This window comes from Spermophilus citellus (assembly GCF_964194105.1).
Source record: "Spermophilus citellus genome assembly, chromosome: 18".
NCBI lineage: Eukaryota > Metazoa > Chordata > Mammalia > Rodentia > Sciuridae > Spermophilus > Spermophilus citellus.
In genome coordinates, this window is record NC_138200.1 from 5,124,005 (window position 1) to 5,139,801 (window position 15,797).

General features: G+C 37.7%; 1 protein-coding gene across 2 annotated transcripts; it reads right to left on the reverse strand.

The window, feature by feature from the left end:
- Positions 1-234: 234 nt before the first annotated feature.
- LOC308638117 (vomeronasal type-1 receptor 4-like) lies at positions 235-6,785 on the reverse strand. Of its 2 annotated transcripts, XM_081275197.1 has the most exons (3): positions 6,658-6,785; positions 6,159-6,290; positions 235-1,283 (listed from the first exon to the last, which is right to left on the reverse strand). In XM_081275197.1, exon 3 carries the CDS (start codon positions 1,235-1,237, stop codon positions 341-343), a length of 897 nt encoding a protein of 298 aa, XP_081131323.1. In that variant the 5' UTR covers positions 1,238-1,283; positions 6,159-6,290; positions 6,658-6,785; the 3' UTR covers positions 235-340. The 2 variants fall into 2 exon arrangements, with proteins under 2 accessions (XP_081131323.1, XP_081131322.1); XM_081275196.1 differs by lacking the exon at positions 6,658-6,785 and having other exon boundaries at positions 6,159-6,564.
- Positions 6,786-15,797: the final 9,012 nt, after the last annotated feature.

The window sequence follows — 15,797 nt, forward strand, 5'->3', positions numbered from 1 at the left end:
TACACTGCTTGTTCAGTCATTGTGATTAAACCAACTTTCAAGGACTGGGACTCATTTATTTGATCTGCCTCCAGCTATATGAATTCCAATGACAATCTACAGGTTGCTGTGCAACAGCATGAACACAATCAGCATAACTTCCTTCCACAATGAATATGTAGCCCCCACATTCAGGCAGCTGAGTACACCAATGTCCTTTGGAGTTTACAATAGAAAGACAAGTGACTACTTCAGAGTTTTTGGATTGGTGTTTTGAGCATGAAGAATGACTAAACAATTGCACATTGTCTCCACACATACTATTCACATACTTATTTCAGAATTAAGAATTTTATATTCCTTAGGAGCAGAGCCTGGACAGAATGGAGTTATGGTTCATGAGAAGAAAGGGGCTGACAGTGGGAAAACACATGGAGATCAGGGCATTGGTGTTCACCAGCCACCAACTGGGATTAAAATGAAGGGTAACACAAACATTTAATAAGGAAGAGAGCGTGTGGAAACTCACAAAGGAGCCCACCAGGACAAGGATTCTCTGGGTGGCTGTGGACTCAGGGCAGGATCTTGGGGAAACTTTGATGCTGTGAATGTACTGAACCCTCTGCTTGTGCCTGTACAGAAGGAGAACCATGGAGCCACTGGACCAGATCATGAGCATGGAAAAGACAACCTCAGGAAATACAAGCAATGCTGTATATAATGAGTTTGTTATGTTGTCAGGACCAATGTCAAGACAGTACCTCAAATATCTTTTCTCTGTCAGGTTTTTGCTATTCCATTTGCCAAGCACATAGAGAGGAAAAATGGAATTCAACACCATGTACAGGATCCAGCAGAGGGAAATGGAGAAGCCAATGTACTTGGGAGCTCTTTCTTTGTGATCCTTCCAACAGGAGTTCATGGGGCTGATCATGATGTTCTGGAAGATGCTCAAGAGACAGGTGATGAAAATGGACACACTCCTGCCCACTCGCTGCATGTACAAAATAAGTTTGCATCTAAAATCACTGAAGAAGTACTTCAACCCAAAAGCTGCAATTGTCTGGGGAATTCCTCTGCCAAGAATGACCAAAGAGTTGGCTATGACCAGGTGCCTGAGAATCAAATCAGTGGCCCTTAATGTATAGTCATTGCAGAAAAGGACTAAATGATAGTAAAGCAGAGAGAAATTTCCCAGGATTCCAACTGCAGACTGTGATAAGAGCATCAGTCCAATGGCCAGGTCTCTGGAGTCCATTCCCTCTCTCAGCACATATCCCTTTAAGTGATTGCAACTGTTCTTCCTGTGAACAAAATGACTCATTAAAAATTTTGTAGTGAGGCACATAGGTTTAGACCTGTAGTCACCAGCTCCACAGGAGGCTGGGGCAGAAGTGTGGTTTGAACTAGGCATTAAAACTCAGCCTGGAAAATATTGCAGTACCTGCCTCTGGGTGTGTATTTTCACCAAGTACAACTTTCATTGTTAAAATATCGAGATGTACATATGAATGGGGGGAGTTCCCTGATTATTTTCCTAGAGAATTCAACTTTAAAAATCAGGTGATGATAACCTGGGGGAAGCAATGGAAATTGAGAGCAGTGGAGAGAAAGCATAGCTCAACATGTGCAGCATAAACTGCTATTTGATAATCATTTTGAAAAAAGAGAACTATTTTGATCCCCTCAGTGGAAATTAGTCCTTACTTTTTCATTATCTTTTTTTGTTTTGTTTTCTCCTCTTTTATGTGTTTTGCTGTGCTCAGTGCTTCACACACATATATACATACATATATTTGTTTATTTTTCCCTCACTGTAGCATTTTTAAATGTCTATCATTTTTAAAATCTTTCCTTGCCTTGTCTATTGAGGGTTGGGATTTTGATGAGTAATATGGGTTTGTTTTCTATTGTTTTCATTTGTCTGTTTCTATGGTTTATTTTCTCTCTTTTCTTCTGTGACAGCCAAATTCTACTATTTTCTCTTGCATTCTCCCTTTGTTACTTTTAACTTTCCATTCTTCTTTTTCTTAAATATTTTTAGTTGTTGATGGACCTTTATTTTACTTATTTGTATGTGGTACTGAGACTTGAACCCAGTGCCCCACACATGCTAAGCAAGTGCTCTTCCACTGACTAAAACTTCAGCCCTTTCCCTCCTCCCTTAAACCATCACATGCTACATCTCTTCTGCATTCTCTCTGTTCAATCTTTCAAATCATGAACTTTTTTCTACCTTCTTATCACATGTCCTTTTCTCTTAGTTAACTCTGTTCTTACCATCTTTTAGCACTAATTGTTTATATAACTCCTGACCCCACCATTAATGCTGTTGCAATTATTACTGCTGTGGGTGCCATTCTTGACACCTCTTGTTGCTTCAATGGCAGATATAGTTCATGGTTATTTATTATTTTTTTTTCCTGCTGGAAATTGTTGACCCTACCATTTCTGGTTTTTTTTGTTGTTGCAATTAATAATGTAAATGGCATAGTAGGAACCAAGTATTTAGTTTAATGCTGTATAATGTTTACATAGATTGATGTTTATTGTTTTCTGTGAAGTGCTGGAGTCTATAATGACACTATGAGTTCACAGGGTAGAAACTCTGCTGCTGAAATAAATTCAGTCAATGACATACAAATTAATGACACTCAATCTTCAGCTATACCTTAATATAAAGAATAAAAGAGACAAACAGCTGAACTAATGACCAGGCCCCAAGCAGAAACATCTAGGGGTGGGACCCCAGGTCCCACCTATCAACATCCAATGCTGTAGTTGAAACATAGAGAAGTAACCCAAAGACAGCACACTCATGAGAAGTTCTAAATACAGATCTCTCTGGGACACTTTTTAAAAAATAGACTATATTCTACATCATTATGTAAGTCTTACAAATACAAAAAGAAAAATGCTATTATCCTGTGAATCCAATCAGATCAGAATGCAATGAAACTACCAGTAAACAGAATGATATATAGAAATCATAAAAATACACAGAAATTGAAAAATACATTTTAAGTGAGGGATAAATAATAGAATAAATGAGAGAAGAAATAAAGTTTTTAGAAATAAATGAGAACAGAGATAAAACATACTAAAATTCCTGGGACAGTATAAAGGCAGTTCTAACAGGAAAATTCATAGCATTGAATGCCTACACTAAAAAATATCAGAAATATCCCCAATAAATAATCTAATGCTAAAAATGAAGACCCTTAATTCACCAAAGTAGGAGGTTACAAGATCAATGTTCAGAAATCAATAGCTTTACCATATTCTAACAGTTACGCTGCTGGGAAAGAAATCAGGAAAACAATCCCATTCACCGTAACCTCAAGAAAAAATATGTAACTGGGAATAAATCTAACAAAGGAGGTGAATCATTTCTATAATTAAAAGTACAGAACCCTGAAGAAAGAAATTAAGAAGAACCTTAGAAAATGGAAAGAACTCCCATATTCTTGGATAGGCAGAATTAATTTTATCAAAATATCTGTATTTTTTAAAACATTATACAGATTCCTTGAAATCATCATCAAAATACCAAATAACTTTCTCCATGGAACTAGGAAAACAGTCCTAAAATTCACTTGAAATAATAAAAGTCCCAGAATAGCCAAAGCAGTCAGGAGCAAGAGTAGTCCTAGAGAAATCATAATACTGTACCTCAAATTATACCACAGAATTATAGGAGAAAAAGAGCAGATATTGGCATCAAAAAGATATGAAGTCCAATAAAATAGAAGACAGAGAGTTACAGCCATCTGATACTTGACAAGATTGGCAAAAATATATGTTGGGGGCTGGGGATGTGGCTCAAGCGGTAGCGCGCTCGCCTGGCATGTGTGCGGCCCAGGTTTGATCCTCAGCACCACATACCAACAAAGATGTTGTGTCCGTGAGAACTAAAAAATAAATATTAAAAATTCTCTCTCTCTCTCTCTCTCTCTCTCTCTCTCTCACTCTCTCTCTTTAAAAATATATATATATATATATATATGTTGGGAAAAAAGAGCCTTTTTAACACATGGAACTGGGAAAAATGGATAACCATATGTAGAAGAATAAAATTAGATCCTTATCTCCAAACCTGATCAAAAGTCAAATAAGTGGATTAAAGACTTAGGAATTAGATTATTTGGGTGAATTTTTGCTGTTTTAGTAGGAATTGAACCCAGGGGCACTTAATCTTCAAGCTACATCCTCAGCCCATTTTTATTATTTATTTTGAAACAGGGTCTCTCTAAGTTGCTGAGGAACTTGCCAAATTGCAAAGTCTGGAAAAACTTTGCTACTGCTAGAACAAGAAATAGACTCAACATTGCAACATATTGGTGCAGACACCAACTTTCTTAACAAGACCACATAACTCAAGAAATAAAACCAACATAGATGACATCAAATTAAAAAGCTTCTTAATATCAGTGGAGATCATGAAGAGAGATTCTGCAGAATAGCAGAGAACCTTTGCTATATTCTCTTCTGACAGAGGGTTAACATTCAGAATACATAAAGAATTCAAAATGTGTAACATCAAAAGTAAAAACGCCACAATACAAGAAAAACAAGTATCCCCTGGGTGCAGTGATGCAAGTCCATAATCCCAGCAGTTTGGAAGGTTAATCAATAGGATTGGGAGTTCAATTCCAGACTTTGCAATTTGGCAAGGTCCTCAGCAACTTAGAGAGACCCTGTTTCAAAATAAATAATAAAAGTGAGCTGAAGATGTAGCTTGAAGACTAAGTGCCCCTAGGTTCAATTCCTACTAAAACAACAAAAACTCACCCAAATAGTCAAATCAATAAATGGGTTAATGAAGAGGCATTCCCCCCCCAAAAAAAAAGAAATATAAATGGAACTCAAATATATGAAAAAAAGTGTTCAACTACCTGGAAATCAGGGAAATACAAATCAAAAGTACACTAACATTCCATCTCACTCCAGTTAGAACAGCAATCATAAGAATACAATAATAAATGCTGGCAGGTAAGTGGTGAAGGAGGTTCACCAACTGTTAGTGTGACTGTAAATTAGTACAACCACTTTGGAAAGCAATATGGGTATTTGTCAAAAGATTAGAAATGGAACCACCATATGACCCAGCTATCCCACTCCTTGGTATTTATCCAAAAGAACAAAACTGACCTACTATAGTGCTGCAGGCACATCAATATTTAGTGTAGAGCTATTCATCATAGCCAGGTTATGGATCAGACCAGGTGCCCATCAGGAGATGAAGGAATTAAGAAAATTATTCACAATGGAGTTTTATCAGCCATTATAAAGAATGAAATTATGGCATTTTCACTAGGTGGATAAAACTGGAGAGCATCATGCTAAGTGAAATAAGAGACTCAGAAAAACAAGGGGTGAATGGTTTCTCTCATAGGAGGAAGCTAGTGCAAAGTAAGTTGATCGGGGAAGGGGTCTTACGAGGGAAGACAGGTGGAGACGGAGAATCAGATTAAGGGGGAGGGAGAAGGGACAGAGAAGGGAGGAAATGGGGAATGAATTTGACAATATCACACTATGTCCATGCATTCATAGGCCACAATGAATTCCACCTGTATGCATATCTATAAAGGGCCAATTAAAATTGATAAGTAAAAGGAAAACCAGTACAGTTGTGAAAGATTAATGGAAAGAAGGAGAAGGAGAGAGAAAGAGGAAGCACTGAGGACTGATACGGAGCATGTTTGGTTAATTCAAAATGAACCAACTATACTGCAAAACTGTAATGCATCAATAGAAGCAAAAGTCATAGTAGAACAAAAATATAGTAGAATAAATAAATAATTATTGAAAAATACTTTTTTCTAAACCATGATGCATGAAATACTAACAGCTGATAAAATATGAAAAAATTAAGTCCCTAGAAATTTCATGCTAAAAGCTTATATTGACCAATACCTATTAAACTTCTGATAAACAAATGCAAGTTTTGAAAGGCAAAAGAAAGATTTACATGGAATATGAAGACCAGGAAGTCCTGGGCACTGTGTGGATTGAAACACAAATCAATACACGCCAGGGACTTGGGTTAAGGTGAAAACATTAATAAACCAGAGGAAACAACACAAAGTACCTTTGGTCCTGACAACCACTGTCCAACACGCATAAAGATATGTCCCTTACCTGGTGCATTCCAAGTTCATCAGGGGAGAAATTCTCACCTCAAGCATCACACACCATAGGTGATTCCATGAAGACACAATTTCTATCTCCACTGAGTGGATCATAAATGGATGATGGTCTGGATTTCTGTTCAGTATTAAGACATTCTCATGGTTTTATCCTCATCTTCACTGTAGGCATGAAGGCATGGTAAAAACAGCTATAGTGATACCGATTTGGGCCATGATGTACTGTGGACAGCAGGGTGCTTTAACTACCACAGTGCTTCAGCACCTACACAACCAGATTTCAGTATCAACATCTGGGATTATTAACAATAGTCAACTTCAGTGAGGACTTTATTACATTCCATCTGGAGCCATCCTGGGTTGACACCAGGTCAGGGACATGGCCCCTGTTACTAACTCAGCTCATAACCCAAAAATTCTTCCTCTCCCTGTGTACACAGGCTCCGAATCTATTTCTACCCCAAATTCTCTTCCTCAAACTTCCCTTCTTACACACTCTGTCTCAGAGCCACAAACAGAAACCACTCACTGTGCTTCTTGTGTGCAGGGTGCTGGGCTCAGTGTGAGGTCCTGACAGCCAGCATGGAGGGAGGGAGGGAGCTGGGCCCTGAGATAAAGGTCTGTGCTCCTGTGACCTCACTTCCCCTCAGGGCTGCAATTATCACTTCACTTGTAGAAGCAATGACAGTGCAGGCCTGGGGACACTGTTGAAAAATTTTTTTTCTCCCTTGCTAATTACTAAGGCAATCATGAGTTTCTTGTTAGTAACTTCAAAATAAATGCTGAGGAGTTTGAGAGAGGTTGTTGCTTTTCCATGATCCCTGGAGGCTCATAAGGTCTCATACGGAAGGTTCAGAAAATTTTGAGGGGTGACCTATGAGGGACTTGCCAAGAATTTGTGTGTCTCACTGGACTCCAGGCTTGCCTGAGTTCTTCTACCCTAATTGTTGTTAATTCTTAATATTCAGATATTTGAGTTTCTGATTCTCAAAAAAAAAGAAAGAAAAGAAGACAAAATAAATACATATATACATAAATAAAATGGGAGAAATCTGAGAAGGATGTCTAATGAGATAAAAGGAAAATCAAAACTATAATGTCATGATTTAGAATGACCTGGACTTATTTGTATAATTGAATATGACTTAATTTGAATATTATGATATGAAATAATGTAGGAAAATTAATTTTTGAATATTACCCCAGCGGCGGTAGGAAGTCAAATCAAAACAGTATCACTAGAAGAGAGATGTTTATGACACTCTTTCACAAACTCACCAGCATTAGAGGATTATATTTATTGAGTCTCATACAAGCAGATGCTACCACCTCAATCCAACAGCACTAAAAGTTTTTCAGAATCATTAAACATACTTTTTCTGGCAAATTAAAGAAATTTGCATTGATAGGTAACTAAGGAAGTGAGGAAGAAATGTGAATTTTCATGGTCAAAAACAATCATTTGGTTTATGAAAAGTTGAACCATGTCCACCGTCCATTTGTCCATGAGGGTTTTATGCCAAAGTAGAGGTTGAGGGACACAGGAAACAAAAGATAACAATCACCTCTGACCCATCTGTCAGTCTGGGGGTTCCCCTCAATCACTCTTGGACTCCAAAACTCCCTAGAAGCACTCATGGCATCCACAGAAAACTGTTGTGCCCATGATCACCATTCATTGCAGGTTAGGAAGGCATGTTACAGCCAGCCCAGGGAAGACTCTGACAGGCAAAGTCTAGGAGAGGATCCCTCTAGCCCACAACCAGCTTTCATTAAAGAAGGTGTGAATTGTGAGAAAAAGTTAGGGAGTTTTAAGTTAAAGAGACAAGACTCTAATTACCTTTAAAACCAGCTCCAGGATGGCTCCTCCTAGCTCCAGCCTCCAACCACCTATTGTGGTAGTGAGGTTTACTGAAGAGGCGAGAGAGAGAGAGAGAGAGAGAGAGAGAGAGAGAGAGAGAGAGAGAGAGAGAGAGAACATGCCAGGGAGTGAACTTTTACTGGGGAACAAAAATTTCAGGGGAAAATCCCATCCAATGAAATTAAGGGGGGCAGCATCCCAAGGTCAGGGGCAATGATTGAGTCTTTGGGGGCAGTGGCCAGACACACCTCTGCACAGACAAGCCCTCAGACCTGGAGAAGGGTGGGAAAGCTCTGACACAGCTGTGTCTAAGTGCCTGTCACCCACACAGGGAGCTAACTCAAATCACGTGTGAAGATGGCCTCCTACATATCCCCTCTTTTTTTCTATTAAAAAGCATGTGATGATTTACTCTCCTGAGTCTCTGCACTATTGCTCTGAAGATTTGCCATCCTATAATTACAACACAAAAAAGAATTAACAGCAATGAGAACAATCCAATAATGTACCAGGCTGAGTGTTTAAGAATATTTCCAGGGTTAAATCCATTTAATTCCTTCAATATTTGGTTAGCCAAAGAAGAACGATCTGAAAAATCAGCTCTATTATTTTGAATATCTTGGATATGGTGATGGAGTTCCAAAAGATCCAAGCTATTTTTATTATTTTGCCAAATATCCAACAAATGGTTCTTAACCTTCTCTCAATCCCAGAGAGAAGCATTGTACTTGGCAGCTGTAACACACATATATTTATAATTTGTGGGGCATTTAAGCCTTTCCTTAAACTTTAAAGTTGAAAGTTCATTACCTATATTTATAACAGTCACCTCTAAGGTGTTTAACTTAGTCTAGATCCTTTCATTAGTATTCGCTTGATTGCACATAGCCTTGGAAGTATTTTGGGCTAAATTATTAAGAAATTTTTTATGTTGAATATTTTGAGATAAAGTTATCAAGGCTGTGACAGTGGATGCAATGAAAGAAACCAAGGCCAAAACTCACACAATTATAATTTCAATGGCATGTCTAGGTCTCACTAGCTGGGTATGAATTTGCTGTAAGACTTGAAAAATCAGCATCAGCGTACCATGGCTCTGAAATATTAGCAGGCAATAAAACAAAAGAGGGATGATGAAGTACCAGAAGTTTTTTTCCTCTATTATATCTAGTAATACAATTGGTTAGGTTACATTTGTTACATGTTACAACATATCTGTCATCTATCCAATTAGCTTTTGCATTTCTAATCATTAAAACGTAAGGAGATTTGACACAGGCTCATAAACCATAGCAAGATCCCTCCTTACAGCTCTTGCCAACAAATTGTAGTAAAGGCTTGTCCGTAAAATGTAAGAACTCTGAGACAGCAATTAAGTGCCAAACATCTTTTTTAATACCATCTTCACTATAAGTCAAAATATTGCTAACAAATCCTGCTGGTGTCTTAGCAGAACTTTTTTGTAATTGTCTTTTATCAATTTTTGGAGACCAGTCTAAAATATACCCTCTATCTTTAAACACCTTATGTTGTACAGGAAGAGTATTTACACAATCTATCCATCTAGGAAAGGTGCCAATCTCAATTGTATAACTACTAGGACAATGAGGTATTCATGGAGGTTTTGCAGAAAAGACTGGTTTGTTATGGGAAAGTCTCATTTTGATCACTGATCTAGTATAAGGTTTTAAGTCTTCATAAATAGTATGATTAACAATCTAGGTCTCCCAATCACTGTCTTTTCCTCAACTGATACTCTGAGATAGCCAGCCTGTTTATCATGGGACCAACACAAAGGTAATTGGACACTGTACCAGAATAATTAAATCTAGTCACGTGATTGGGAGTAATATGAGTATCTATAAATCCTCCCATCATGAATGAGTCATTAGTAAACACTGGAATAGATTCTCCAGTCCACACAGCTGGGTGTACCAGGGCTGGATCTGGGAAATATGTCCAGTGAGTGTCTGCTCGACTCCCTTTTGCCTGACAGCCCCACAGGGCAATCACTGTAGCTACCATCATCAATGAAGTCTCATTCCTTCCTAGGAGTTGAATTATTCGCTAAGTGTGTGTTGTCAGCTTCTTCACATCTTCCCATGAGATCAGGTTTTCAGCTGGGTCATACTGGTTCCTCTTCATTCTTCTTCAATATCTCTTCCTTTTGAGTGGAGGATTCTCTGGGTCTATTTTCAGTCCTTGGAATCTCGGTTCTATCTCTTCCATGTGTGTTCAGGCACCCAGATATGATGGAAAGCAGAAGAATACAACTGACACTAGGATTGATGTATGTATACACATGGATGTATAACCAACGTGATCCTGCAATCTGTACACGCGGAAAAATGAGAATTCATACCATATTTGAACCAAATGTATGATATGTCAAGATTATTGTATTGTCTTGAGCAACTAATAAAAAAAAGAGGAAGAGAGCATTATGTAGCTTAGGATAGCAAGAACATGTAAGTACAAGAAAATCCAAAAGTTAAGTTTGAGCTGGCACAGTGACACACACCCATAATCTCAGGGACTCAGGAGGCCGAGACAGGAGTATCACAAATTCAAAGACAGCCTCAGCAATTTAGTGAGGCCCTGTCTCAAATTTAAAAATTAAAATTAAAAAAAAAAGTTTACCACTAACTCAGTGGTAAAGCACAGCTGGGTTCAATCCCCAGTGTGGTGGTGGTGATGATGATGATGATGATGATGATGATGGAGGAAAATAGAAAAGTTTGGGTTACAGATCAGGAAAATCAGTCAGATGCAGTGGCACATGCCTGTAATCCCACCAATTCGGGAGGCTGAGGCAGGAGCATCCCAAGTTCAAAGCTGGCCCCAGCAATTTTGCAAAGCCCTGGGTAACCTATCCTGTCTCAAAAAATAAATAAATAAAAAGGGCCAGGGATGTGGCGCAGTGGTTAAGTGCCCGTGGGTTCAATCCCTGGTGCCAAAACAAATAAACAAACAAAAAATATCAGTAAAATCTTCCTAAGACCTATCATTTTGCTGTTCAGTCTCCTGAGGAAGTGATAGACACTTTATCTCTGGAGGCAGATATTTAAAGTTAGTAAAAATAAATAAATAAATAAACAAACAAACAAATAAATAAATAAAAATTTAAAACAAACAAGGCAAGGTTGAGGCTATTTTGGGGAGTCATAAAACTATTCCCCCCTTTTAATTTTTATAATTGCAGCTTAATAGATAAATGAGCTTGTTCCACAATGGCTTGACCGTGGGGGTTGTAAGGAATCCCTGTTTTATGGTCAATTTGAAACTCTTGGCAAAATTGTTGAAAATAAGAGCTTACATAAGCTGGTGCATTATCTGTTTTAATCTGTAAAGGGCATACTAACACAGCAAAGGCTTCTAGGCATTGAGAAATTACATGTTGAGTATTTTCTTTTATATGTGCTGTGGCAAAAAATAAGTCTGGAATGTGTATCAGCTATCACATGTACATAACATTGCTTACCAAATTGAGGAATATGAGTTACATCAATTTGCCATATTTGATTTGGTTTCCATCCACAGGGATTTACCCCTGATGGTGAAGATGGAGTGTGAATAACACACTTAGGGCAGTGACTTACAATTTGATGCGCTTGTTCTCTGGTAATATTAAAATTTTTATGTAAGCTTGAAGCATTTTGATGATGTAAAGAATGTGAAGCTTGTGCACAATCATATGGAGACATCTGTTGACAAACATCTACCAATTTATCAATCTTGTCATTACCTGAAGTTAAAGGTCCTGGAACATTAATGTGTGAGCTCGTATGTGACCTATGAAACATGGGTATTTTCGCATTTGCACCGCCTTTTGTAGATTATGAAATAATTTAAATAGCTCCTGTGATGAGGTATAACCAATAACTAAAGTTTCAATATTTTTGGTAACTCCAACTGCATATAAGCTGTCAGAATAAATATTAATATGCTCATTTGTAAAGTAATTTAAGGCACAAATGAGAGCTTGTAGCTCTGCACTTTGGGCAGAAGTATATGAGGTTTGTATTACCTCTGTGTGAACATAACTATAAAAACCTGCTTTACCTGAGCTTGAACCATCAGTGAACACAGATAGGGCTCCATTTATGGGGCTGGGCATGTACAATCTTTGGAAAATTAAGTGGTGTTATTGATGCAAATTGAATAATCTTATCACGAGCGTAATGACTTTCTATCTGACCTGGAACATCAGCAAAAGCTATTTGCCATAAACTAGAAGCTTGAAAAAGCCAATTATTTTGATGAACAGAAAATGGAATAATTATAATATCAGGTTCAGACCCAATTAATTGTAAAACTCTCATCTACCTTTAATTATTAATTGAGCAATAAGGTCATGAAAAGGAATTAATGTCTTTTGGGGAGAGTGGGCTAAATGAATCCACTCAATAACTCCCAATCTTTGCCATATAGCGCCCATTGGGTATGCACAGTTGGAAATATTAATAAATATATTAGTTCTTGAGGATTAATTCTAGTAAGCTGTGCATTTTTAATTGCAATTTCAACCTTTTTTAAAGCTGTTCTGGCCTCTATTGTCAGCTGACGTGGAGAGGTTGGAAAAGGATCTCCTTGTAATATCTGAAATAAAGGACTTAAATCAGAAGTATACAGTTTTAAGGATGGCCTCAGCAATTAATATCTCCTAATAATTTTTGAAAGTCATAAAGTGGGAAGGGATATAAATCCTCCAAAGATAAACTTAATATAACCCTTTTTTTTACTTTAAACTTTTTAAATTTGGATTCATCAGGGCTTAGTGCTGCAGAAAGGCACATGTATCCAAAAAAATATACATAAGTCAAAGGTACTTTGGAAGGATATTCTAACTGGAAAATGGAAAGGTCCTGACCCAGTGATTGTCAAGAGTCAGCGGTCTGTTTGTGTGTTTCCACAGGGAGAACAGCAACTGATTTGGATTCCAGAGAGACTAACTAAAGCGATTTCTACAGACCAAAAAGAAGATGATTTGGCTCAAATCCATAACAGCTGATATCCAGAACTCCAGTTCAGCCATCCTTACATCTTCGACAATGGTTCTCCCACACCTGGAGGCTAACGAATAATGAACACCATTAAGGCCTATTTCAAATGTAAAAAACCTTGAGGCTTACTTGTGGGAATACCTTCAAACCCATATGCAAGTTACAGGAAGAAGTATGAAATATCTAAGAAGAGTCAACCCCAGGTGATAGCCAGGATGCTTTTTTCTATTTTATTTTTTGAGCTCATACAGACCTAGGTTAATGTTTTTTCTGATCAGTTTTATTTTTTGATCAACTGTGGAGTTTTTAAACATTGCAATGGAGATTTCCCCTGAGAAAAGCTACAAGGCCTCTACTTTTGTGTTATGTGTGCACACTTGTGTTATGTGTTGTATGTCTGTATGTGCATATGTCCATATATCATTTAAGGAGCGCTCATGAAAATTAAAAAAAATGGATCCAAATATCTTTTATTGATGTGATTTAAACAGTTTAATTTAAATTGGGTAAACAGATGAAAGTAAAGATATCTTTTAAATTAAGCTTACAAGTTTTTCTAGGTGTTCAAAATGTTGATGTCTATGAAATAATCTACCTAAATTCAGAAATTTACAAGAATTGTTTTAAAATGTGAACAAAAAAGGTTAACAGATCTGTTTGTTTACTTTCACCTTTGCTTTTCATTATATCTAACAATTTTGTTCAGGATAATGTACTAAATTTATCAGAAAATTATTTTCTTAGTGCCTGCTGGAATGCTACACAATTTTTTTTAGCCATCATAATTTTCTTTAGCCATCATTGCCATAATTCCTACCTCCATCCCAGTGCCAGTGAAGACAAAAATAGAAGAATTTCCAGTATTATTGAAATACCAAATGAGACTTCGGAATTACAGCTACTATCATCATAGCTGTTGCTGTTTCGGCTGCTGCTACTATAGCTTCTGCGATAGCTATCACAACAAACTGTATAAACTGATGCATCAATGAATAATGTAACTCAACAAGTAATGCTCAATCAAAGAGTTGATTTATTTTAAGAAGAAATAGATATATTAATGGATTCATCTGCTTTAAGCTGCTTACAGAACTTACCTGGACTGTGTTTCATTTATATGCATTATGAACTAATCTATGGATAATTGTAATAGTACCAGGGTATCTTTGCTGACAGTGTCATCGGTGGTAAAATGTTTCCAAGGGCTTCTTACTTGGAGCCGTTATTGGTTTGGTATTGTGGCATTCTCCTTCTGCTTGTGGCAGGTTGTTTATGGTGTTTGTATAAAAATCACTATGGTCGTTATCCACAAGTATGGCTAAATATGTTGGGGCAGTAGTCAAAGATGGGTAAGATCCAATTACAATGGTACCAACCTAAGCCAGGAGGCTGACGATTTGAGGTCAGACCATCTAATGATGGGTAAGGACCATATGTAGTATTGGACAACCTAAAACAGGCACGGTCCCTAAACCACATACTTGTTGTTTAATAAAACAAAAGGGGGGAGATGTTAGGGACCACATACCAAGTCAAGATGGCGCCTGGCAGTTTGCCAGGAGGAGTGGTTTGTGAGGCAACGCCACCGAGCCATTAAGATGGTAGGGATTCCTTATTGGCTGATTGCTGTAACTGGATGATGCTAATTGAGTCAAGCTGTGTATAATCAGTTAGATATATATACCTCTGCTGTTTTGCAGTAAGGCGGCTCCTGCTACCTTGGGTGTCCGCTACCTTGAGTTCCCGCTCAGTTCCTGCTGAGTTTCCCCTATGGGCCACCAGTTGCCACAGTCCGGCTGGGAAAAATAACCAGGAGGTGACAAGCAACTTCAAGGTTGAAGCAGGAACTGCTTTATTGCGAGGGAACTCAGCAGGAACTGAGTGGGAACTCAAGGTAGCAGACACCCAAGGTAGCAGGACCCACCTTATTGCAAACCAGTAGAGGTATATATACCTGATTACACACAGCTTGACTCAATTAGCATCCTCCAGTTACAGCAATCAACCAATAAGGAATCCCTACCATCTTAATGGCTCGGTGGCGTTGCCCCACAAACCACTCCTCCTGGCAAACTGCCAGGTGCCATCTTGACTGGATATGCAGTCCCCAACAATTAAGGGTATGTAATTCCTTAACTTTTATCTGTAGATTTTGAGGATGGATTATACGTCCTTGAATTATCTGACCTAAATATTGAAAGGGAGTAATCTTTTGTATCTTTTGAGGAGCAATGCACAAACCCATTCCTGTAAGTGAAGCCTCTAACTGAGTAGAAGTTTCTGAAAGTACTTCTAGATTAGCATGAGCTAATAATATATCATCCACAAAATGAATAGTACATACATTAGGAAAGTTATCTCTTATAGGAGTTTTTGCTTGACCCACAAATTTTTGACATAAGGTAGGACTATTACATATCCCTTGAGGCAAAACCTTCCAGCAATATCTTTTAACAGATCCTTTAAGAAAGGCAAATTTTAGGTAATTTTCTTCCTAATTTGTCCCATGTATGTAATTTGGTGAATCTTGGTCATAAAACCAAGGGCAAAATTCACCTATAACCTTTAAGAATTGTAGCAACTGAGTCTTTTTAACTTTCTTCCCCTTCTGATTAATTATTGTCCCTAAAATAGTTAAATGTATGTCTTTATCAATAGAAGTTGAATTCCCCATTATTAAAATTTTTAATGACCCTTCGCTCCAAAAACTGCCTGGTACTTCTGTGACCTTAAAAATGTCACAAATTCCGTATTTCTATAGCTCACTCCCAAACTCAACTTAGTCAATTTACTTATGCTTCACTC